Source organism: Pseudophryne corroboree, chromosome 6, assembly GCF_028390025.1.
Source record: "Pseudophryne corroboree isolate aPseCor3 chromosome 6, aPseCor3.hap2, whole genome shotgun sequence".
In the NCBI taxonomy this organism is placed as follows: Eukaryota; Metazoa; Chordata; class Amphibia; order Anura; family Myobatrachidae; genus Pseudophryne; species Pseudophryne corroboree.
This window is the reverse complement of record NC_086449.1, coordinates 117,660,053-117,679,770: the sequence shown is the minus strand read 5'-3', so window position 1 is coordinate 117,679,770 and position 19,718 is coordinate 117,660,053. Positions and strand designations below refer to the sequence as shown.

Genomic DNA, 19,718 nt, shown 5'->3' with positions numbered 1-19,718 from the left:
CATGGTTTGCACAACTGAGTAAGAAAAACCTTTTACCCTCATCATGGAAGATTCAAGAGCCACGCCGGTCAGGGTGTAGACACGATCCGTGAGACAAGAGGTCCTGTCATAGTGGAAGTTGAAGGGGAACTCCCACTGAGAGACCCTGTAGGTCGGAGAACCAATGACGTCTGGGCCACTACGATGAGGTTGCCACCTACCTGTTTGAATTTCCGGAGAACCCTTGTCAGAAGAGATACTGGAAGCAAGACGTACGTGAGATGGAAGGTCCATTTGACAGAGAGAGTGTCCACGAATGCTGCCTGCGGATCCCGTGACCGGGATCCATACACCAGAACCTTGTGGTTGTGTCGAGAGAACATGAGGTCGACGTCTGACAGACCCCACCTGTCCACTAGAAGTTGAAACTTCCGGCTCTAGGGACCATTCCCCTGCGTGAACATCCTGGCAGACTGAGGAAGTCTGCTTCTCAGTGGAGGGTCCCTGGTATGAAGACTGCTGAGATGGCCGGAAGGTGACGTTCGGTCCACTTGAGAATTTGGGCCACTTCCTGCATTGCCATCAGACTGTGAGTGCTGCCATGGTGATTGAGATAAGCCACTGCTGTGACATTGTCGGACTAAATCCTTGTTGAATCTGGACCGCCAGGTCCACCAGAAGCCTCAAAAGTTTCTTCCCCCAAGTGGTCCACCTGCTGAACTCCTGTACATTGACGGACTAGACGTACATGTAACTGAATTGTGTCCCTTTGGTAGAACTATCTGTATGACTGTACTTGCCCCCCATCCCACTTACCTACTTGGCTGTTGTATAGCAAACCAAAGACAAATTTCTAGTATACGCAAGTATACCTGGCCATTAAAGCGGATTCTCATTCTGAATCTGGACAGGTTTGCCTTGAAGGACACAGTGTGCCAGAGTTAAGGCTTTGTATACGGCTCGTAGTTTCAGGACATTGATTAGCAAGCAAGACTCCGTCTGTGTCCTACACCCCAGAAACGAGTGCTGATTCATCACTGCCCCCAAACTGCGGAGGCTGGCATCCGTGGTGAGGAGTACCCAGTCTGGGATCCAAAAGGGTTGCCCTTTTTCTAGGTGGTTTCGTTTGGAGCCACCAAGTGAAAGGCGAACTTCCGAAGTGAGAGTTATCATTTGTGATCTGATCAGATGTGGCGTCCATTCCACTTGGCCAGGATCAGATGTTGCAGAGGGTGAAAATTAAACTGAACATACTCCACCATGTCGAAGGTCGAGACCATCATTCCGAGGACTTGCATGGTTTAGTGTAAAGATACTCGGCAAGGCTGGAGCAACTTGCAAACTCGGTCCTGCAGCCTTGAGATTTTGTCTGCTGGCAGGAAGAGACGTTGACTCGCAGAGTCCAATAGTGCTCCCAGGTGTAACATCTGCTGGTCTAGTGGAATCCCTGGTTATTGCCGGTCCTGGGGTCACCTCAGCATCTGTCGTTCCGTGCACCTCCCACCCCCCGCAAGTACCTATCTTGGCAGAGGCCGTGCAGGAGTTTCAGCTCCGGCGGAGAGTGATAGACTCCAGTACTGCAGGCTCCATCAGACTTCCCACACTGACAGGCTCAGTGTAAAAAAAAAAAAAAAAAAAAGACCTCTTCTGACCATTTCGGCAGTCTACATCCCTGGGGTGGACAATTGGGAGGTGGATTATCTAGGCCGCCCTGATGTCCACTCAAGGCAGTGTCCCTTTATCCAACAGTTTTCCGGCTTGGGTCATCTGGAAATCGACCAGATGGCTTCCAGGCAGAATTACAAGGTGGCTAAGTGCAGTTTGTGTATCTGTGATCAAGGCACTTACCTTATCAACGCTCTTAGTTTGGGATGGTTTCTCTCTTGCACTGGAGGAGGAGCAGGTTCTGGCAATTCTGTTAGCGCCACCTTCTCCAAATGTTGGTGGTCTCCAGTTTGGGTCTACCTCTTCGCCCAGACCCTCTCACTTAAGGACGCTTTCATTACCACGGTCTACCGACTCTGGCTTTGACTGGAAAGCTATTGAAACAGATATCCTAAAGGTGAGGGTTTTTTCAGATATTGTGGTCAAGACTGTGTTCCAGGCCAGGAAGCTGGAAGATCCTACCACAGGGTATGGAGAGCTTATTTTGCTTAGTGCGAGTAACACTCGTTTGGATTTAACACCTGTGTGCACCTAGCCTCAGATCAGCACAGGGAGTAGGTTATTTGTGATTGTTACAAAGCTTCATCACTGGCACCAGGAACATTTTTATGCTGGATTTAGCTGACCATTAACTTTGGATAGTGACTGCTGTGTTAGATGCAGAGCAGAGGCAGGAAGCTGGGCTTAGCGCAGCACAGCCGTGTGTTCGTGTCTAATCATGGGTTACAGGAACACAAAGTGGAGTGAATTAGAAAGCAGGCTTTTACAAGAGGAGTTGCACACACAGCGCTGCTTACAGGTTGTGATATAGTGATACTGTGCACCCTTTCCTTGGGCCTCCGACCCCTTGTTTATAGGATTTTAGACACAGATCGTGGTAGGGGGTTTACCTACATGTATCCAGCCCCAAATGATTGTCTTACCAATCAGTGATCAGTTTGGGACATGTGCTTTTACTTTACTTTGTTCCCTGTGGTAGGTCAGCTATGGAAGTTGGCCATAGCAGCGAAACAGCTTCTAGCAAGCCATTTTCACATTACGTGACCTTTGGCAACTTCTCCGTTCTTTGTGGAAGTCCAAATACATATCCCCCTTAATCTCAAAATTAGGTTGGGTGGGTCTTGGTGGTTCCGTATCCTGTACTTGGGAATGGAGAAGTCAGCCAGACAACTGCTGGTTCCCATGGACTACCAGGATGGATGCACAGTGATGAAAATTGTATTTCTCTGACGTCCTAAGTGGATGCTGGGACTCCGTAAGGACCATGGGGAATAGCGGCTCCGCAGGAGACTGGGCACAACTAAAAGAAAGCTTTAGACTACTGGTGTGCACTGGCTCCTCCCACTATGACCCTCCTCCAGACTTCAGTTAGAATCTTGTGCCCGGCTGAGCTGGATGCACACTAGGGGCTCTCCTGAGCTCCTAGAAAGAAAGTATATTTTAGGTTTTTTATTTTACAGTGAGATCTGCTGGCAACAGACTCACTGCAGCGAGGGACTAAGGGGAGAAGAAGCGAACCTACCTAACTGGTGGTAGTTTGGGGGGGGGGCGCCCTGAGGGCAATACAATACACCTTGGCTGGCAAATCTATACCATATATAGTCAGGAAGGCTATATAGGTGTAAAAATACCCCTGCCAGAATTCCAGAAAAAGCGGGAGAAGTCCGCCGGAAAAGGGGCGGGGCCATCTCCCTCAGCACACTGGCGCCATTTTTTCCTCACAGCTCCGCTGGAAGGACGCTCCCTGGCTCTCCCCTGCAGTGTCAAGCTACATAAGGGTAAAACAGAGAGGGGGGGCACTAAATTTAGGCGCAGTGTTATATGTGTGTGTGTGTGTGTGTGTATATATATATATATATATATATATATATATATATATATATATATATAAGCAGCTATAAGGGCAAAACACTAATATATAGTGGGATCCCTGTGTTATATAGCGCTCTGGTGTGTGCTGGCATACTCTCTCTCTGTCTCCCCAAAGGGCTTTGTGGGGTCCTGTCCTCTGTCAGAGCATTCTCTGTGTGTATGCGGTGTGTCGGTACGGCTGTGTTGACATGTTTGATGAGGAGGCTTATGTGGAGGCGGAGCAGATGCCGATAAATGTGATGTCACCCCCTGCGGGGTCGACACCTGAGTGGATGGTTCTGTGGAAGGAATTACGCGACAGTGTCGACTCCTTGCATAAAAGGTTTGACGACATACCAAATGTGGGACAGCCGGCTTCTCAGCCTGTGCCTGCCCAGGCGTCTCAAAAGCCATCAGGGGCTCTAAAACGCCCGCTACCTCAGATGGCAGACACAGATGTCGACACGGATACTGACTCCAGTGTCGACGACGATGAGACTAATGTATCTTCCAATAGGGCCACACGTTATATGATTGAGGCAATGAAAAATGTGTTGCATATTTCTGATGTTACCCCAGGTACCACAAAAAAGGGTATTATGTTTGGAGAGAAAAAACTACCAGTTGTTTTTCCTCCATCTGAGGAATTAAATGAAGTGTGTGAAGAAGCGTGGGCTAAGAAACTGGTAATTTCTCTAACGTCCTAGTGGATGCTGGGGACTCCGAAAGGACCATGGGGAATAGCGGCTCCGCAGGAGACTGGGCACAAAGTAAAAGCTTTAGGACTAGCTGGTGTGCACTGGCTCCTCCCCCTATGACCCTCCTCCAAGCCTCAGTTAAGATTTTGTGCCCGAACGAGAAGGGTGCAATCTAGGTGGCTCTCCTGAGCTGCTTAGAGTAAAAGTTTAAATAGGTTTTTTTATTTTCAGTGAGTACTGCTGGCAACAGGCTCACTGCATCGTGGGACTAAGGGGAGAAGAAGCGAACTCACCTGCCTGCAGAGTGGATTGGGCTTCTTGGCTACTGGACATTAGCTCCAGAGGGACGATCACAGGTTCAGCCTGGATGGGTCCCGGAGCCGCGCCGCCGGCCCCCTTACAGAGCCAGAAGAGCGAAGAGGTCCGGAAAAATCGGCGGCAGAAGACGTTCCTGTCTTCAAATAAGGTAGCGCACAGCACCGCAGCTGTGCGCCATTGCTCTCAGCACACTTCACACTCCGGTCACTGAGGGTGCAGGGCACTGGGGGGGAGCGCCCTGAGACGCAATAAAACACTGTTTAAACCTTATATGGCTAAAGAAATGCATCACATATAGCTCCTGGGCTATATGGATGCATTTAACCCCTGCCAGTTTTCCTAAAAAAAGCGGGAGAAAAGGCCGCCGTGAAGGGGCGGAGCCTATCTCCTCAGCACACAAGCGCCATTTTCCCTCACAGCTCCGCTGGAAGGACGGCTCCCTGACTCTCCCCTGCAGTCCTGCACTACAGAAACAGGGTAAAACAAAGAGGGGGGTCACTATTTGGCAGTTAATATAAATACAGCAGCTATAAAAGGGAGAAACACTTATATAAGGTTATCCCTATACAGATATAGCGCTCTGGTGTGTGCTGGCAAACTCTCCCTCTGTCTCCCCAAAGGGCTCGTGGGGTCCTGTTCTCTATCAGAGCATTCCCTGTGTGTGTGCTGGGTGTCGGTACGATTGTGTCGACATGTATGAGGAGGAAAATGATGTGGAAGCGGAGCAATTGCCTGTTTTAGTGATGTCACCCCCTAGGGAGTCGACACCTGACTGGATGGTCGTATTTAAGGAATTACGTGACAATGTCAGCACTTTGCAAAAAAACTGACGACATGAGACAGCCGGCGAATCAGTTAGTGCCTGTCCAGGCGTCTCAAACACCGTCAGGGGCTCTAAAGCGCCCGTTACCTCAGATGGTCGACACAGACCCAGACACGGATACTGACTCCAGTGTCGACGGTGAGGAGACAAACGTAATGTCCAGTAGGGCCACACGTTACATGATCACGGCAATGAAGGAGGCGTTGAACATTTCTGACACTACAAGTACCACAAAAAAGGGTATTATGTGGGGTGTGAAAAAACTACCCGTAGTTTTTCCTGAATCAGATGAATTGAATGAGGTGTGTGATAAAGCGTGGGTTTCCCCCGATAAACTGCTGATTTCTAATAAATTATTGGCACTATACCCTTTCCCGCCAGAGGTTAGGGCGCGTTGGGAAACACCCCCTAGGGTAGATAAGGCGCTCACACGCTTATCAAAACAAGTGGTGTTACCGTCTCCCGATACGGCCGCCCTCAAGGAACCAGCTGATAGAAGGCTGGAAAATATCCTAAAAGGTATATACACACATACTGGTGTTATACTGCGACCAGCAATCGCCTCAGCCTGGATGTGCAGCGCTGGAGTGGCTTGGTCGGATTCCCTGACTGAAAATATTGATACCCTGGATAGGGACAGTATATTATTAACTATAGAGCATTTAAAGGATGCATTACTATATATGCGAGATGCACAGAGGGATATTTGCACCCTGGCATCAAGAGTAAGTGCGATGTCCATTTCTGCCAGAAGAGGGTTATGGACGCGACAGTGGTCAGGTGATGCGGATTCCAAACGACATATGGAAGTATTGCCGTATAAAGGGGAGGAGTTATTTGGGGTCGGTCTATCGGACCTGGTGGCCACGGCAACGGCTGGAAAATCCACCTTTTTACCCCAGGTCACCTCTCAGCAGAAAAAGACACCGTCTTTTCAAACTCAGTCCTTTCGTCCCCATAAGGGCAAGCGGGCAAAAGGCCACTCATTTCTGCCCCGGGGCAGAGGAAGGGGAAAAAGACTGCACCAGGCAGCCTCTTCCCAGGAGCAGAAGCCCTCCCCCGCTTCTGCCAAGTCTTCAGCATGACGCTGGGGCTTTACAAGCGGACTCAGGCACGGTGGGGGCCCGTCTCAAAAATTTCAACGCGCAGTGGGCTCACTCGCAAGTGGACCCCTGGATCCTGCAGGTAGTATCACAGGGGTACAAATTGGAATTCGAGACGTCTCCCCCTCGCCGGTTCCTGAAGTCTGCTCTACCAACGTCTCCCTCCGACAGGGAGGCAGTATTGGAAGCTATTCACAAGCTGTATTCCCAGCAGGTGATAATCAAGGTACCCCTCCTACAACAGGGAAAGGGGTATTATTCCACGCTGTTTGTGGTACCGAAGCCGGACGGCTCGGTGAGACCAATTTTAAATCTAAAATCCTTGAACACTTACATAAAAAGATTCAAATTCAAGATGGAGTCACTCAGAGCAGTGATAGCGAACCTGGAAGAAGGGGACTATATGGTATCTCTGGACATCAAAGATGCTTATCTCCATGTCCCAATCTACCCTTCTCACCAAGGGTACCTCAGGTTTGTGGTACAAAACTGTCATTATCGGTTTCAGACGCTGCCGTTTGGATTGTCCACGGCACCCCGGGTCTTTACCAAGGTAATGGCCGAAATGATGATTCTTCTTCGAAGAAAAGGCGTCTTAATTATCCCTTACTTGGACGATCTCCTGATAAGGGCAAGGTCCAGGGAACAGTTAGAGGTCGGAGTAGCACTATCTCAGGTAGTGCTACGTCAGCACGGGTGGATTCTAAATATTCCAAAATCGCAGCTGATTCCAACAACACGTCTACTGTTCCTAGGGATGATTCTGGACACAGTCCAGAAAAAGGTGTTTCTCCCGGAGGAGAAGGCCAGGGAGTTATCCGAACTAGTCAGGAACCTCCTAAAACCAGGACAAGTGTCAGTGCATCAATGCACAAGGGTCCTGGGAAAGATGGTGGCTTCTTATGAAGCGATTCCATTCGGAAGATTCCACGCAAGAACTTTTCAGTGGGATCTGCTGGACAAGTGGTCCGGATCGCATCTTCAGATGCATCAGCGGATAACCCTATCTCCAAGGACAAGGGTGTCTCTCCTGTGGTGGTTACAGAGTGCTCATCTCCTAGAGGGCCGCAGATTCGGCATTCAGGATTGGGTCCTGGTGACCACGGATGCCAGCCTGAGAGGCTGGGGAGCAGTCACACAGGAAAAAAATTTCCAGGGCTTGTGGTCAAGCATGGAAACGTCACTTCACATAAATATCCTGGAACTAAGGGCCATTTACAATGCCCTAAGTCAGGCAAGGCCTCTGCTTCAGGGTCAGCCGGTGTTGATCCAGTCGGACAACATCACGGCAGTCGCCCACGTAAACAGACAGGGCGGCACAAGAAGCAGGAGGGCAATGACGGAAGTTGCAAGGATTCTTCGCTGGGCGGAAAATCATGTGATAGCACTGTCAGCAGTGTTCATTCCGGGAGTGGACAACTGGGAAGCAGACTTCCTCAGCAGACACGATCTTCACCCGGGGGAGTGGGGACTTCACCCAGAAGTCTTCCACATGATTGTGAACCGTTGGGAAAAACCAAAGGTGGACATGATGGCGTCCCGCCTCAACAAAAAACTGGACAGATATTGCGCCAGGTCAAGGGACCCTCAGGCAATAGCTGTGGACGCTCTGGTAACACCGTGGGTGTACCAGTCAGTATATGTGTTCCCTCCTCTGCCTCTCATACCCAAGGTACTGAGAATCATAAGAAGGAGAGGTGTAAAGACTATACGCATGGCTCCGGATTGGCCAAGGAGGACTTGGTACCCGGAAATTCAAGAGATGCTCACGGAAGACCCGTGGCCTCTACCTCTAAGAAAGGACCTGCTCCAGCAGGGACCATGTCTGTTCCAAGACTTACCGCGGCTGCGTTTGACGGCATGGCGGTTGAACGCCGGATCCTGAAGGAAAAAGGCATTCCGGATGAAGTTATCCCTACCCTGATCAAAGCCAGGAAGGATGTAACTGTGCAACATTATCACCGTATTTGGCGAAAATATGTTGCGTGGTGTGAGGCCAGGAAGGCCCCTACAGAGGAATTTCAACTGGGTCGATTCCTGCATTTCCTGCAAACAGGACTGTCTATGGGCCTCAAATTAGGGTCCATTAAGGTTCAAATTTCGGCCCTGTCAATATTCTTCCAAAAAGAACTAGCTTCAGTTCCTGAAGTTCAGACGTTTGTCAAGGGGGTACTGCATATACAGCCTCCTTTTGTGCCTCCAGTGGCACCTTGGGATCTCAATGTAGTTTTGGGATTCCTAAAATCACATTGGTTTGAACCACTCACCACTGTGGACTTAAAATATCTCACATGGAAAATGGTAATGCTGTTAGCCCTGGCTTCAGCCAGGCGTGTCTCAGAATTGGCGGCTTTATCCTATAAAAGCCCTTACCTGATTTTTCATACGGACAGGGCAGAATTGAGGACTCGTCCTCAATTTCTCCCTAAGGTGGTTTCAGCATTTCACTTAAACCAGCCTATTGTGGTGCCTGCGGCTACTAGGGACTTGGAGGATTCCAAGTTGCTGGACGTAGTCAGGGCCCTGAAAATATGTTTCCAGGACGGCTGGAGTCAGAAAATCTGACTCGCTGTTTATCCTGTATGCACCCAACAAGCTGGGTGCCCCTGCTTCTAAGCAGACGATTGCTCGTTGGATTTGTAGTACAATTCAGCTTGCACATTCTGTGGCAGGCCTGCCACAGCCAAAATCTGTAAAGGCCCATTCCACACGGAAAGTGGGCTCATCTTGGGCGGCTGCCCGAGGGGTCTCGGCTTTACAACTTTGCCGAGCAGCTACTTGGTCAGGGGCAAATACGTTTGCAAAATTCTACAAATTTGATACCCTGGCTGAGGAGGACCTGGAGTTCTCTCATTCGGTGCTGCAGAGTCATCCGCACTCTCCCGCCCGTTTGGGAGCTTTGGTATAATCCCCATGGTCCTTTTGGAGTCCCCAGCATCCACTAGGACGTTAGAGAAAATAAGAATTTACTTACCGATAATTCTATTTCTCATAGTCCGTAGTGGATGCTGGGCGCCCATCCCAAGTGCGGATTGTCTGCAATACTTGTACATAGTTATTGTTACAAAAATCGGGTTATTATTGTTGTGAGCCATCTTTTCAGAGGCTCCTTCTGTTATCATGCTGTTAACTGGGTTCAGATCACAAGTTGTACGGTGTGATTGGTGTGGCTGGTATGAGTCTTACCCGGGATTCAAAATCCTTCCTTATTGTGTACGCTCGTCCGGGCACAGTATCCTAACTGAGGCTTGGAGGAGGGTCATAGGGGGAGGAGCCAGTGCACACCAGCTAGTCCTAAAGCTTTTACTTTGTGCCCAGTCTCCTGCGGAGCCGCTATTCCCCATGGTCCTTTCGGAGTCCCCAGCATCCACTACGGACTATGAGAAATAGAATTATCGGTAAGTAAATTCTTATTTTCTAAGAGGTTACTAATGGCGTACCCTTTCCCGCCAGAGGATAGGTCACGTTGGGAAACATCCCCTAGGGTGGATAAAGCGCTCACACGCTTGTCAAAGAAGGTGGCACTACCGTCTCCGGATACGGCCGCCCTGAAGGAATCTGCTGATAGAAAGCAGGAGGCTATCCTGAAGTCTATATATACACACACAGGTGTTATACTGAGACCAGCTATTGCTTCAGCATGGATGTGCAGTGCTGCAGCTGCGTGGTCAGATTCCCTGTCGGAAAATATTGATACCCTAGACAGGGACACTATATTGCTAACCGTAGAGCATATTAAAGACGCACTCTTATACATGAGGGATGCACAGAGGGATATTTGCCGGCTGGCATCTAAAATAAGTGCAATGTCCATTTCTGCCAGGAGAGGGTTATGGACTCGGCAGTGGACAGGAGATGCAGATTCTAAAAGGCACATGGAAGTTTTGCCTTATAAGGGTGAGGAGTTGTTCGGGGATGGTCTCTCGGACCTCGTTTCCACAGCAGCAGCTGGGAAGTCTACATTTTTACCCCATGTTCCCTCACAGCCAAAGAAAGCACCGTATTATCAGGTACAGTCCTTTCGGCCCAATAAGGGCAAGTGGGTTAAGGGCGCGTCCTTTCTGCCCAGAGGTAGAGGGAAAAAGCTGCAGCATACAGCCAGTTCCCAGGAGCAAAAGTCCTCCCCCGCTTCCTCTAAGTCCACAGCATGACGCTGGGGCTCCACAGGCGGAGCCAGGTACGGTGGGGGCCCGTCTCAAAAATTTCAGCGAATAGTGGGCTCGCTCACGGGTGGATCCCTGGATCTTTCAAGTAGTATCTCAGGGGTACAAGCTGGAATTCGAGACATCTCCCCCCCGCCGTTTCCTCAAATCTGCCTTGCCAACAACTCCCTCAGGCAGGGAGGCTGTGATAGAGGCAATTCACAAGCTGTATTCCCAGCAGGTGATAGTAAAGGTGCCCCTACTTTAACAAGGATGGGGTTACTATTCCACAATGTTTGTGGTACCGAAACCGGACGGTTCGGTGAGACCCATTTTAAATTTGAAATCCTTGAACACATATATAAAAAAATTCAAGTTCAAGATGGAATCGCTCAGGGCGGTTATTGCAAGCCTGGACGAGGGGGATTACATGGTATCACTGGACATCAAGGATGCTTACCTGCATGTCCCCATTTACCATCCTCACCAGGAGTACCTCAGATTTGTGGTACAGGATTGTCATTACCAATTCCAGACGTTGCCGTTCGGTCTATCCACGGCTCCGAGGGTCTTTACCAAGGTAATGGCCGAAATGATGATACTCCTTCGAAAGAAGGGAGTTTTAATTATCCCGTACTTGGACGATCTCCTGATAAAGGCGAGGTCCAGGGAGCAGTTGTTAGTCGGGGTAGCACTAGCTCGGGAGGTGCTACAACAGCACGGCTGGATTCTAAATATTCCAAAGTCACAGCTGGTACCTACGACACGTCTGCTGTTCCTGGGGATGGTTCTGGACACAGAACAGAAAAAAGTGTTTCTCCCGGAGGAGAAGGCCAAGGAGCTGTCATCTCTAGTCAGAGGCCTCCTAAAACCAAAACAGGTGTCGGTGCATCACTGCACGCGGATCCTGGGAAAGATGGTAGCTTCCTACGAAGCAATTCCATTCGGCAGGTTTCATGCAAGATCCTTTCAGTGGGACCTGTTGGACAAGTGGTCCGGATCGCATCTTCAGATGCATCGACTGATAACCCTGTCTCCAAGGACCAGGGTGTCTCTGCTGTGGTGGCTGCAGGGTGCTCATCTTCAAGAGGGCCGCAGATTCGGCATACAGGACTGGGTCCTGGTGACCACGGATGCCAGCCTTCGAGGCTGGGGGGCAGTCACACAGGGAAGAAACTTCCAAGGACTATGGTCAAGTCAGGAGACTTCCCTGCACATAAATATTCTGGAACTGAGGGCCATTTACAATGCCCTAAGTCAGGCAAAAGCCCTGCTTCAAAACCAGCCGGTACTGATCCAGTCAGACAACATCGCGGCGGTCGCCCATGTAAACCGACAGGGCGGCACGAGAAGCAGGACGGCGATGGCAGAAGCCACAAGGATTCTCCGATGGGCGGAAAATCACGTGTTAGCACTGTCAGCAGTGTTCATTCCGGGAGTGGACAACTGGGAAGCAGACTTCCTCAGCAGGCACGACCTCCACCCGGGAGAGTGGGGACTTCATCCAGAAGTCTTCCAACTGATTGTAAACCGTTGGGAAAGGCCACAGGTGGACATGATGGCGTCCCGCCTAAACAAAAAGCTAGAAAAATATTGCGCCAGGTCAAGAGACCCGCAGGCGATAGCTGTGGACGCTCTAGTGACACCGTGGGTGTACCGGTCGGTTTATGTGTTCCCTCCTCTTCCTCTCATACCAAAGGTACTGAGGATAATAAGGAGAAGAGGAGTAAGAACTATACTCATTGTTCCGGATTGGCCAAGAAGAGCTTGGTACCCGGAACTTCAAGAAATGATCTCAGAGGACCCATGGCCTCTGCCGCTCAGACAGGACCTGCTGCAGCAGGGGCCCTGTCTGTTCCAAGACTTAACGCGGCTGCGTTTGACGGCATGGCGGTTGAACACCGGATCCTGAAGGAAAAGGGCATTCCGGAGGAAGTCATTCCTACGCTGATTAAAGCTAGGAAAGAAGTAACCGCGAACCATTATCACCGCATATGGCGAAAATATGTTGCGTGGTGTGAGGCCAGGAAGGCCCCAATGGAAGAATTTCAGCTGTGCCGTTTCCTGCACTTCCTACAGTCAGGGGTGACTATGGGCCTAAAATTGGGTTCCATTAAGGTCCAGATTTCGGCTCTATCGATTTTCTTCCAGAGAGAACTGGCTTCACTGCCTGAAGTTCAAACTTTTGTTAAGGGAGTGCTGCATATTCAGCCCCCTTTTGTGCCTCCAGTGGCACCTTGGGATCTCAACGTGGTGTTGGATTTCCTAAAGTCACATTTGTTTGAGCCATTTAAAACCGTGGAATTGAAATATCTCACGTGGAAAGTGGTCATGTTGTTGGCCTTGGCTTCGGCCAGGCGTGTATCAGAATTGGCGGCTTTGTCATGTAAAAGCCCTTATCTGATTTTCCATATGGATAGGGCAGAATTGAGGACTCGTCCCCAATTTCTCCCTAAGGTGGTATCAGCCTTTCATCTGAACCAACCTATCGTGGTGCCTGCGGCTACTAAAGACTTGGAGGCTTCCAAGTCGTTGGAGGTAGTCAGGGCCCTGAAAATTTATGTTTCCAGGACAGCTGGAGTCAGAAAGACTGACTCGCTATTTATCCTATATGCGCCCAACAAGTTGGGTGCACCTGCTTCAAAGCAGACGATTGCTCGCTGGATCTGTAGTACGATTCAGCTTGTACATTCTGCGGCTGGACTGCCGCATCCTAAATCAGTGAAAGCCCATTCCACGAGGAAGGTGGGCTCTTCTTGGGCGGCTGCCCGAGGGGTCTCGGCTCTTCAACTTTGCCGAGCAGCTACTTGGTCGGGGTCAAACACGTTTGCTAAATTCTATAAGTTTGACACCCTGGCTGAGGAGGACCTAGAGTTTGCCCATTCGGTGCTGCAGAGTCATCCGCACTCTCCCGCCCGTTTGGGAGCTTTGGTATAATCCCCATGGTCCTTACGGAGTCCCAGCATCCACTTAGGACGTCAGAGAAAATAAGAATTTACTCACCGGTAATTCTATTTCTCGTAGTCCGTAGTGGATGCTGGGCGCCCATCCCAAGTGCGGATTGTCTGCAATACTTGTATATAGTTATTGTTTAACTAAAGGGTTATTGTTGAGCCATCTGTTGAGAGGCTCAGTTGTTATCATACTGTTAACTGGGTATTGTATCACGAGTTATACGGTGTGATTGGTGTGGCTGGTATGAGTCTTACCCGGGATTCAAAAGCCTTCCTTATTGTGTCAGCTCTTCCGGGCACAGTATCCTAACTGAAGTCTGGAGGAGGGTCATAGTGGGAGGAGCCAGTGCACACCAGTAGTCTAAAGCTTTCTTTTAGTTGTGCCCAGTCTCCGGCGGAGCCGCTGTTCCCCATGGTCCTTACGGAGTCCCAGCATCCACTACGGACTACGAGAAATAGAATTACCGGTGAGTAAATTCTTATTTTTACATGAATTTATGCACAGTGGACCAATAAGGCAAATACCCCCCTTTAAACCCAACTGTATTTTCGATTTCCCCTCTACATCCTCTATATTTTATTTCATTAGTTCACATGTACAAATAGGGCAATTCTCCTGAATACAACCTTATGTCAGAGGTGTGACTCCTGTACATATGTAGGATACAGTTTATTATACATTCATATATTTCTTTCAGGAGTGAAGCTGACCCTTTCTGCTCTGATCAATGGGAAGAACTTTAGTGCTGGCAGCCACAAGGTGGGGCTGGGGTTTGAGCTGGAAGCATAATGTAGAGACCGGTCTTGTATGAAGATCCACCAGTCCCGACCTTACCTCCCTCCAGAGATGCCCACAGAACAGATGTGACCGCACAAGCATGAGATGTACGAGCAGTGCCAATGGATCACCAGGAGCAGTGCATGGAAGTTCAGGAGTAGTGTCCTGTGAACGTGGCTGCTCCATGGGGGCCACCTCCACATCTTCACACAAGTTCTGCAGAGATGTTGATATGGCCATAAGTCACCAGACTATTAATAAGGAAAGATCCATAGATGATTGCTTGTAAATCTTCTCCGAGTAGTTCTACACAAATTGTTTTCCCATTCCTGGATTTCTAATCCAGAAACGTTACATTACTTTTAAAGACCTCTTTTAGTTGCTGTACACACCAAATACTACTGTGTCTAGGTTAAAAAAAAAAAAACACTAATAAAAAGAAGCCATGTGTTCATAATCCTAAACTGAGCTCTTTTGTGTTTGAGTTGTCTACTTGTAATACAGGCTGCCTAATTTGCAGCCATGGAACCTGTCTTCTCATACCTTGCCCTCCAAGTTAATTTAATATTGGAAAATGTACTGTCATAAGTGGGGGGAGGTTTTCTCGTGAAGTTGGTCTTTGCGATGATGAAATTTAAAGCTTACGTGATTCAAGTGAATAAGAGTAATGCACGCCCATTGTCCAGAGTGTTTTCATTGAGTAAATGAATGTTTGAGATATTGTAATAAAGATGGCCACCTGCACATTAGAAAGTGTAGTTCTCGTGTTATTAGTGACTGACATGTTCTGAACTTGACAACCTAAAATGAAAATGTAATTTGCAGAACTACTGATTTTTATTAGAGATGTGCGGGTTTAGTTTTACTCATGTCTAACGGATTTTTCTTATTGGCTATCCAAAACACTCGACATCTGTGAGCCAATAAGATGCCGTTTTGAGACCAGAGTAAAACCAAACCCACTCATCTCTAATTTTTATATTGTGGCTTTCTTTCTTAGGGGTCTTATCTCGAATTGGCAGCAAATGCAGCTAGAGGCTGTGAATTTACATTCGGACAGATGATGGGGCATACAAAGCTTGCTTTGCCAGGTATTCTAGAAACTCTGCAGCTTTACTTTAACACTTTGATTTAGAGTCAAGCTAGTAGATAAACCCCCCCCTTCCCCCACTTAGAACATGTTTATTTTACAAAGGCTGACTGGGTATTCAAGTTTTGTAGAATGTGGAAGGACTTCTAACCATATAATGCAATTAATTAAAAAGGTAAGATCAATGCTGCCTATAGAATAATGTAAGTATGCCTGAGAATTTAGTACAATATTGCCCTGACAGCTTGCAGTATGTCCATAGGAGTACTGGATGGCTAGTGTACATGGGGGGTCATTCAAAACCAGGAGCTAATGTGGTTCGCAGCACAGTTGCCGGCACACACATTGCTGTTGCATCCCCAATGGATGCGACCACAACATGATTGACAGTGACGGCCGTTGGGGGGAGGGATAATAGGATTTTGGTTACCTACCCGTAAATCCTTTTCTCGTAGTCCGTAGAGGATGCTGTGGTCCATATTAGTACCATGGGGTATAGACGGATCCACCAGAAGCCATTGGCACTTTAAGAGATTAATAGTGTGGGCTGGCTCCTCCCTCTATGCCCCTCCTACCAGACTCAGTCTAGAAACTGTGCCCGAGGAGACGACATACTTCCAGAGAAGGAATTACACAGATAGTGGCGAGATTCATACCAGCTCACACAACAGGCAAATCCGGCTAACATGCCGGAACAACTCGGCAACAGCTGAAACTGCAAATAATGCAGAACTTACTTAGGAACCAGGTAACACTGAACTATTAACCCATGCAGGAAAACGAAGCACTGGGCGGGTGCCCTGCATCCTCTACGGACTACGAGAAAAGGATTTACCGGTAGGTAACCAAAATCCTATTTTCTCTGACGTCCTAAGTGGATGCTGGGGACTCCGTCAGGACCATGGGGAATAGCGGCTCCGCAGGAGACAGGGCACAAAACTAAAGCTTTAGGATCAGGTGGTGTGTACTGGCTCCTCCCCCTATGACCCTCCTCCAAGCCTCAGTTAGGTTTTTGTGCCCGTCCGAGCAGGGTGCAATCTAGGTGGCTCTCTTAAGGAGCTGCTTAGAAAAAGTTTTTAGGTTTTTTATTTTCAGTGAGTCCTGCTGGCAACAGGCTCACTGCATCGAAGGACTTAGGGGAGAGAAGTTCAACTCACCTGCGTGCAGGATGGATTGGCTTCTTAGGCTACTGGACACCATTAGCTCCAGAGGGAGTCGGAACACAGGTCTCACCCTGGGGTTCGTCCCGGAGCCGCGCCGCCGACCCCCCTTGCAGATGCTGAAGATTGAAGGTCCAGAAACCGGCGGCAGAAGGCTCTTCAGTCTTCTTGAAGGTAGCGCACAGCACTGCAGCTGTGCGCCATTGTTTGTCACACACTTCTCACCAACGGTCACGGAGGGTGCAGGGCGCTGCTGGGGGCGCCCTGGGCAGCAATGTAAATACCTTTTATGGCTAAAAAATACATCACATATAGCCCTTGAGGCTATATGGATGTATTTAACCCCTGCCAGATACTGCAAACTACGGGAGAAAAGCCCGCCGGAATAGGGGGCGGGGCTTATTCTCCTCTTCTCCTCAGCACACAGCGCCATTTTCCTGCTCAGCTCCGCTGTGAGGAAGGCTCCCAGGACTCTCTCCCCTGCACTGCACTACAGAAACAGGGTAAAACAGAGAGGGGGGGCACTTTTTTGGCGATATTTTATATATTTAAGCTGCTATAAGGATACAACACTTATATAAGGTTGTTCCCATATATATTATAGCGCTTGGGTGTGTGCTGGCAAACTCTCCCTCTGTCTCCCCAAAGGGCTAGTGGGGTCCTGTCTTCGATAAGAGCATTCCCTGTGTGTCTGCTGTGTGTCGGTACGTGTGTGTCGACATGTATGAGGACGATGTTGGTGTGGAGGCAGAGCAATTGCCGGTAATGGTGATGTCACCCCCCAGGGAGTCGACACCGGAATGGATGGCTTTGTTTATGGAATTACGTGATAATGTCAGCACATTACAAAAATCAGTTGACGACATGAGACGGCCGGAAAACCAGTTGGTACCTGCCCAGGCGTCTCAGACACCGTCAGGGGCTGTAAAACGCCCTTTACCTCAGTCGGTCGACACAGACCCAGACACGGACACTGAATCTAGTGTCGACGGTGAAGAAACAAACGTATTTTCAAGTAGAGCCACACGTTATATGATCACGGCAATGAAGGAGGCTTTGCATATCTCTGATACTGCAAGTACCACAAAAAGGGGTATTATGTGGGGGGTGAAAAAACTACCTGTAGTTTTTCCTGAATCAGAGGAATTGAATGATGTATGTGATGAAGCGTGGGTTAACCCAGATAGAAAAGTGCTAATTTCAAAAAAGTTATTGGCATTATACCCTTTCCCGCCAGAGGTTAGGGCGCGCTGGGAAACACCCCCTAGGGTGGATAAGGCGCTCACACGCTTATCAAAACAAGTGGCGTTACCGTCTCCTGATACGGCCGCCCTCAAGGATCCAGCTGATAGGAGGCTGGAAACTACCCTAAAGAGTATATACACACATTCTGGTGTTATACTGCGACCAGCCATCGCCTCAGCCTGGATGTGCAGTGCTGGGGTGGTCTGGTCGGATTCCCTGACTGAAAATATTGATACCCTGGATAGGGACAGTATTTTATTGACTATAGAGCAATTAAAGGATGCTTTTCTTTATATGCGAGATGCTCAGAGGGATATTTGCACTCTGGCATCGAGAGTAAGTGCGATGTCCATATCTGCCAGAAGAAGTTTATGGACGCGACAGTGGTCAGGTGATGCGGATTCCAAACGACATATGGAAGTATTGCCGTATAAAGGGGAGGAATTATTTGGCGTAGGTCTATCGGATCTGGTGGCCACGGCAACTGCCGGAAAATCCACCTTTTTACCTCAGACCCCCTCCCAACAGAAAAAGACACCGTCTTTTCAGCCGCAGTCCTTTCGGTCCTATAAGAACAAGAGGGCAAAAGGACAGTCATATCTGCCCCGGGGCAGAGGAAGGGGTAAGAGAGGGCAGCAAGCAGCCCCTGCCCAGGAACAGAAGCCCTCCCAGGGTTCTGCAAAGCCCTCAGCATGACGCTGGGGCTGTACAAGCGGACTCAGGAGCGGTGGGGGGTCGACTCAGGAATTTCAGCGCACAGTGGGCTTGCTCACAGGTGGACCCTTGGATCCTGCAGGTAGTATCTCAGGGTTACAGGTTGGAATTCGAGAAGTCTCCCCCTCGCCGGTTCCTAAAGTCTGCTTTGCCAACGTCTCCCTCAGACAGGGCGACGGTATTGGAAGCCATTCACAAGCTGTTTTCTCAGCAGGTGATAGTCAAGGTACCCCTCCTACAACAGGGAAAGGGGTATTACTCCACGCTATTTGTGGTACCGAAGCCGGACGGCTCGGTAAGACCTATTCTAAATCTGAAATCTTTGAACCTGTACATACAAAAATTCAAGTTCAAGATGGAATCACTCAGAGCAGTGATAGCGAATCTGGAAGAAGGGGACTTTATGGTGTCCCTGGACATAAAGGATGCTTACCTGCATGTCCCAATTTGCCCTTCACATCAAGGGTACCTCAGGTTCGTGGTGCAAAACTGTCATTATCAGTTTCTGACGCTGCCGTTTGGATTGTCCACGGCACCTCGGGTCTTTACCAAGGTAATGGCCGAAATGATGATTCTTCTGCGAAGAAGAGGCGTATTAATTATCCCTTACTTGGACGATCTCCTGATAAGGGCAAGGTCCAGAGAACAGCTGGAGGACGGAGTAGCACTAACCCAAGTAGTGCTGCAACAACACGGGTGGATTCTGAATTTTCCAAAATCTCAGTTGACCCCGACAACACGTCTGCTGTTCCTGGGAATGATTCTGGACACGGTTCAGAAAAAGGTGTTTCTTCCGGAGGAGAAAGCCAAGGAGTTATCCGAACTGGTCAGGAACCTCCTAAAACCAGGAAAAGTGTCTGTGCATCAATGCACAAGAGTCCTGGGAAAGATGGTGGCTTCTTACGAAGCAATTCCATTCGGCAGATTCCACGCACGAACTTTTCAGTGGGATCTGCTGGACAAATGGTCCGGATCGCATCTGCAGATGCATCAGCGGATAACCTTATCGCCACGGACAAGGGTGTCTCTTCTGTGGTGGTTGCAGAGTGCTCATCTGTTAGAGGGCCGCAGATTCGGCATACAGGACTGGGTCCTGGTGACCACGGATGCCAGTCTGAGAGGCTGGGGAGCGGTCACACAGGGAAGAAACTTCCAGGGAGTATGGTCAAGCCTGGAGATGTCTCTTCATATAAATATA

At 49.1% G+C, this 19,718-nt stretch overlaps 1 protein-coding gene across 4 annotated transcripts in view; it reads left to right on the top strand.

The window, feature by feature from the left end:
- VDAC3 (voltage dependent anion channel 3) overlaps window positions 1–15,064 on the top strand; it is a 524,928-nt gene extending 509,864 nt beyond the window's left edge. For all 4 annotated transcript variants that reach the window (XM_063931745.1, XM_063931743.1, XM_063931744.1 and 1 more), the window contains exon 9: window positions 14,232–15,064. In XM_063931745.1, the coding sequence (XP_063787815.1) occupies window positions 14,232–14,323 (92 nt within the window). In that variant the 3' untranslated portion in view covers window positions 14,324–15,064. The remainder of the gene's footprint in view (window positions 1–14,231) is intronic.
- The last annotated feature ends 4,654 nt before the right edge of the window (window positions 15,065–19,718 follow it).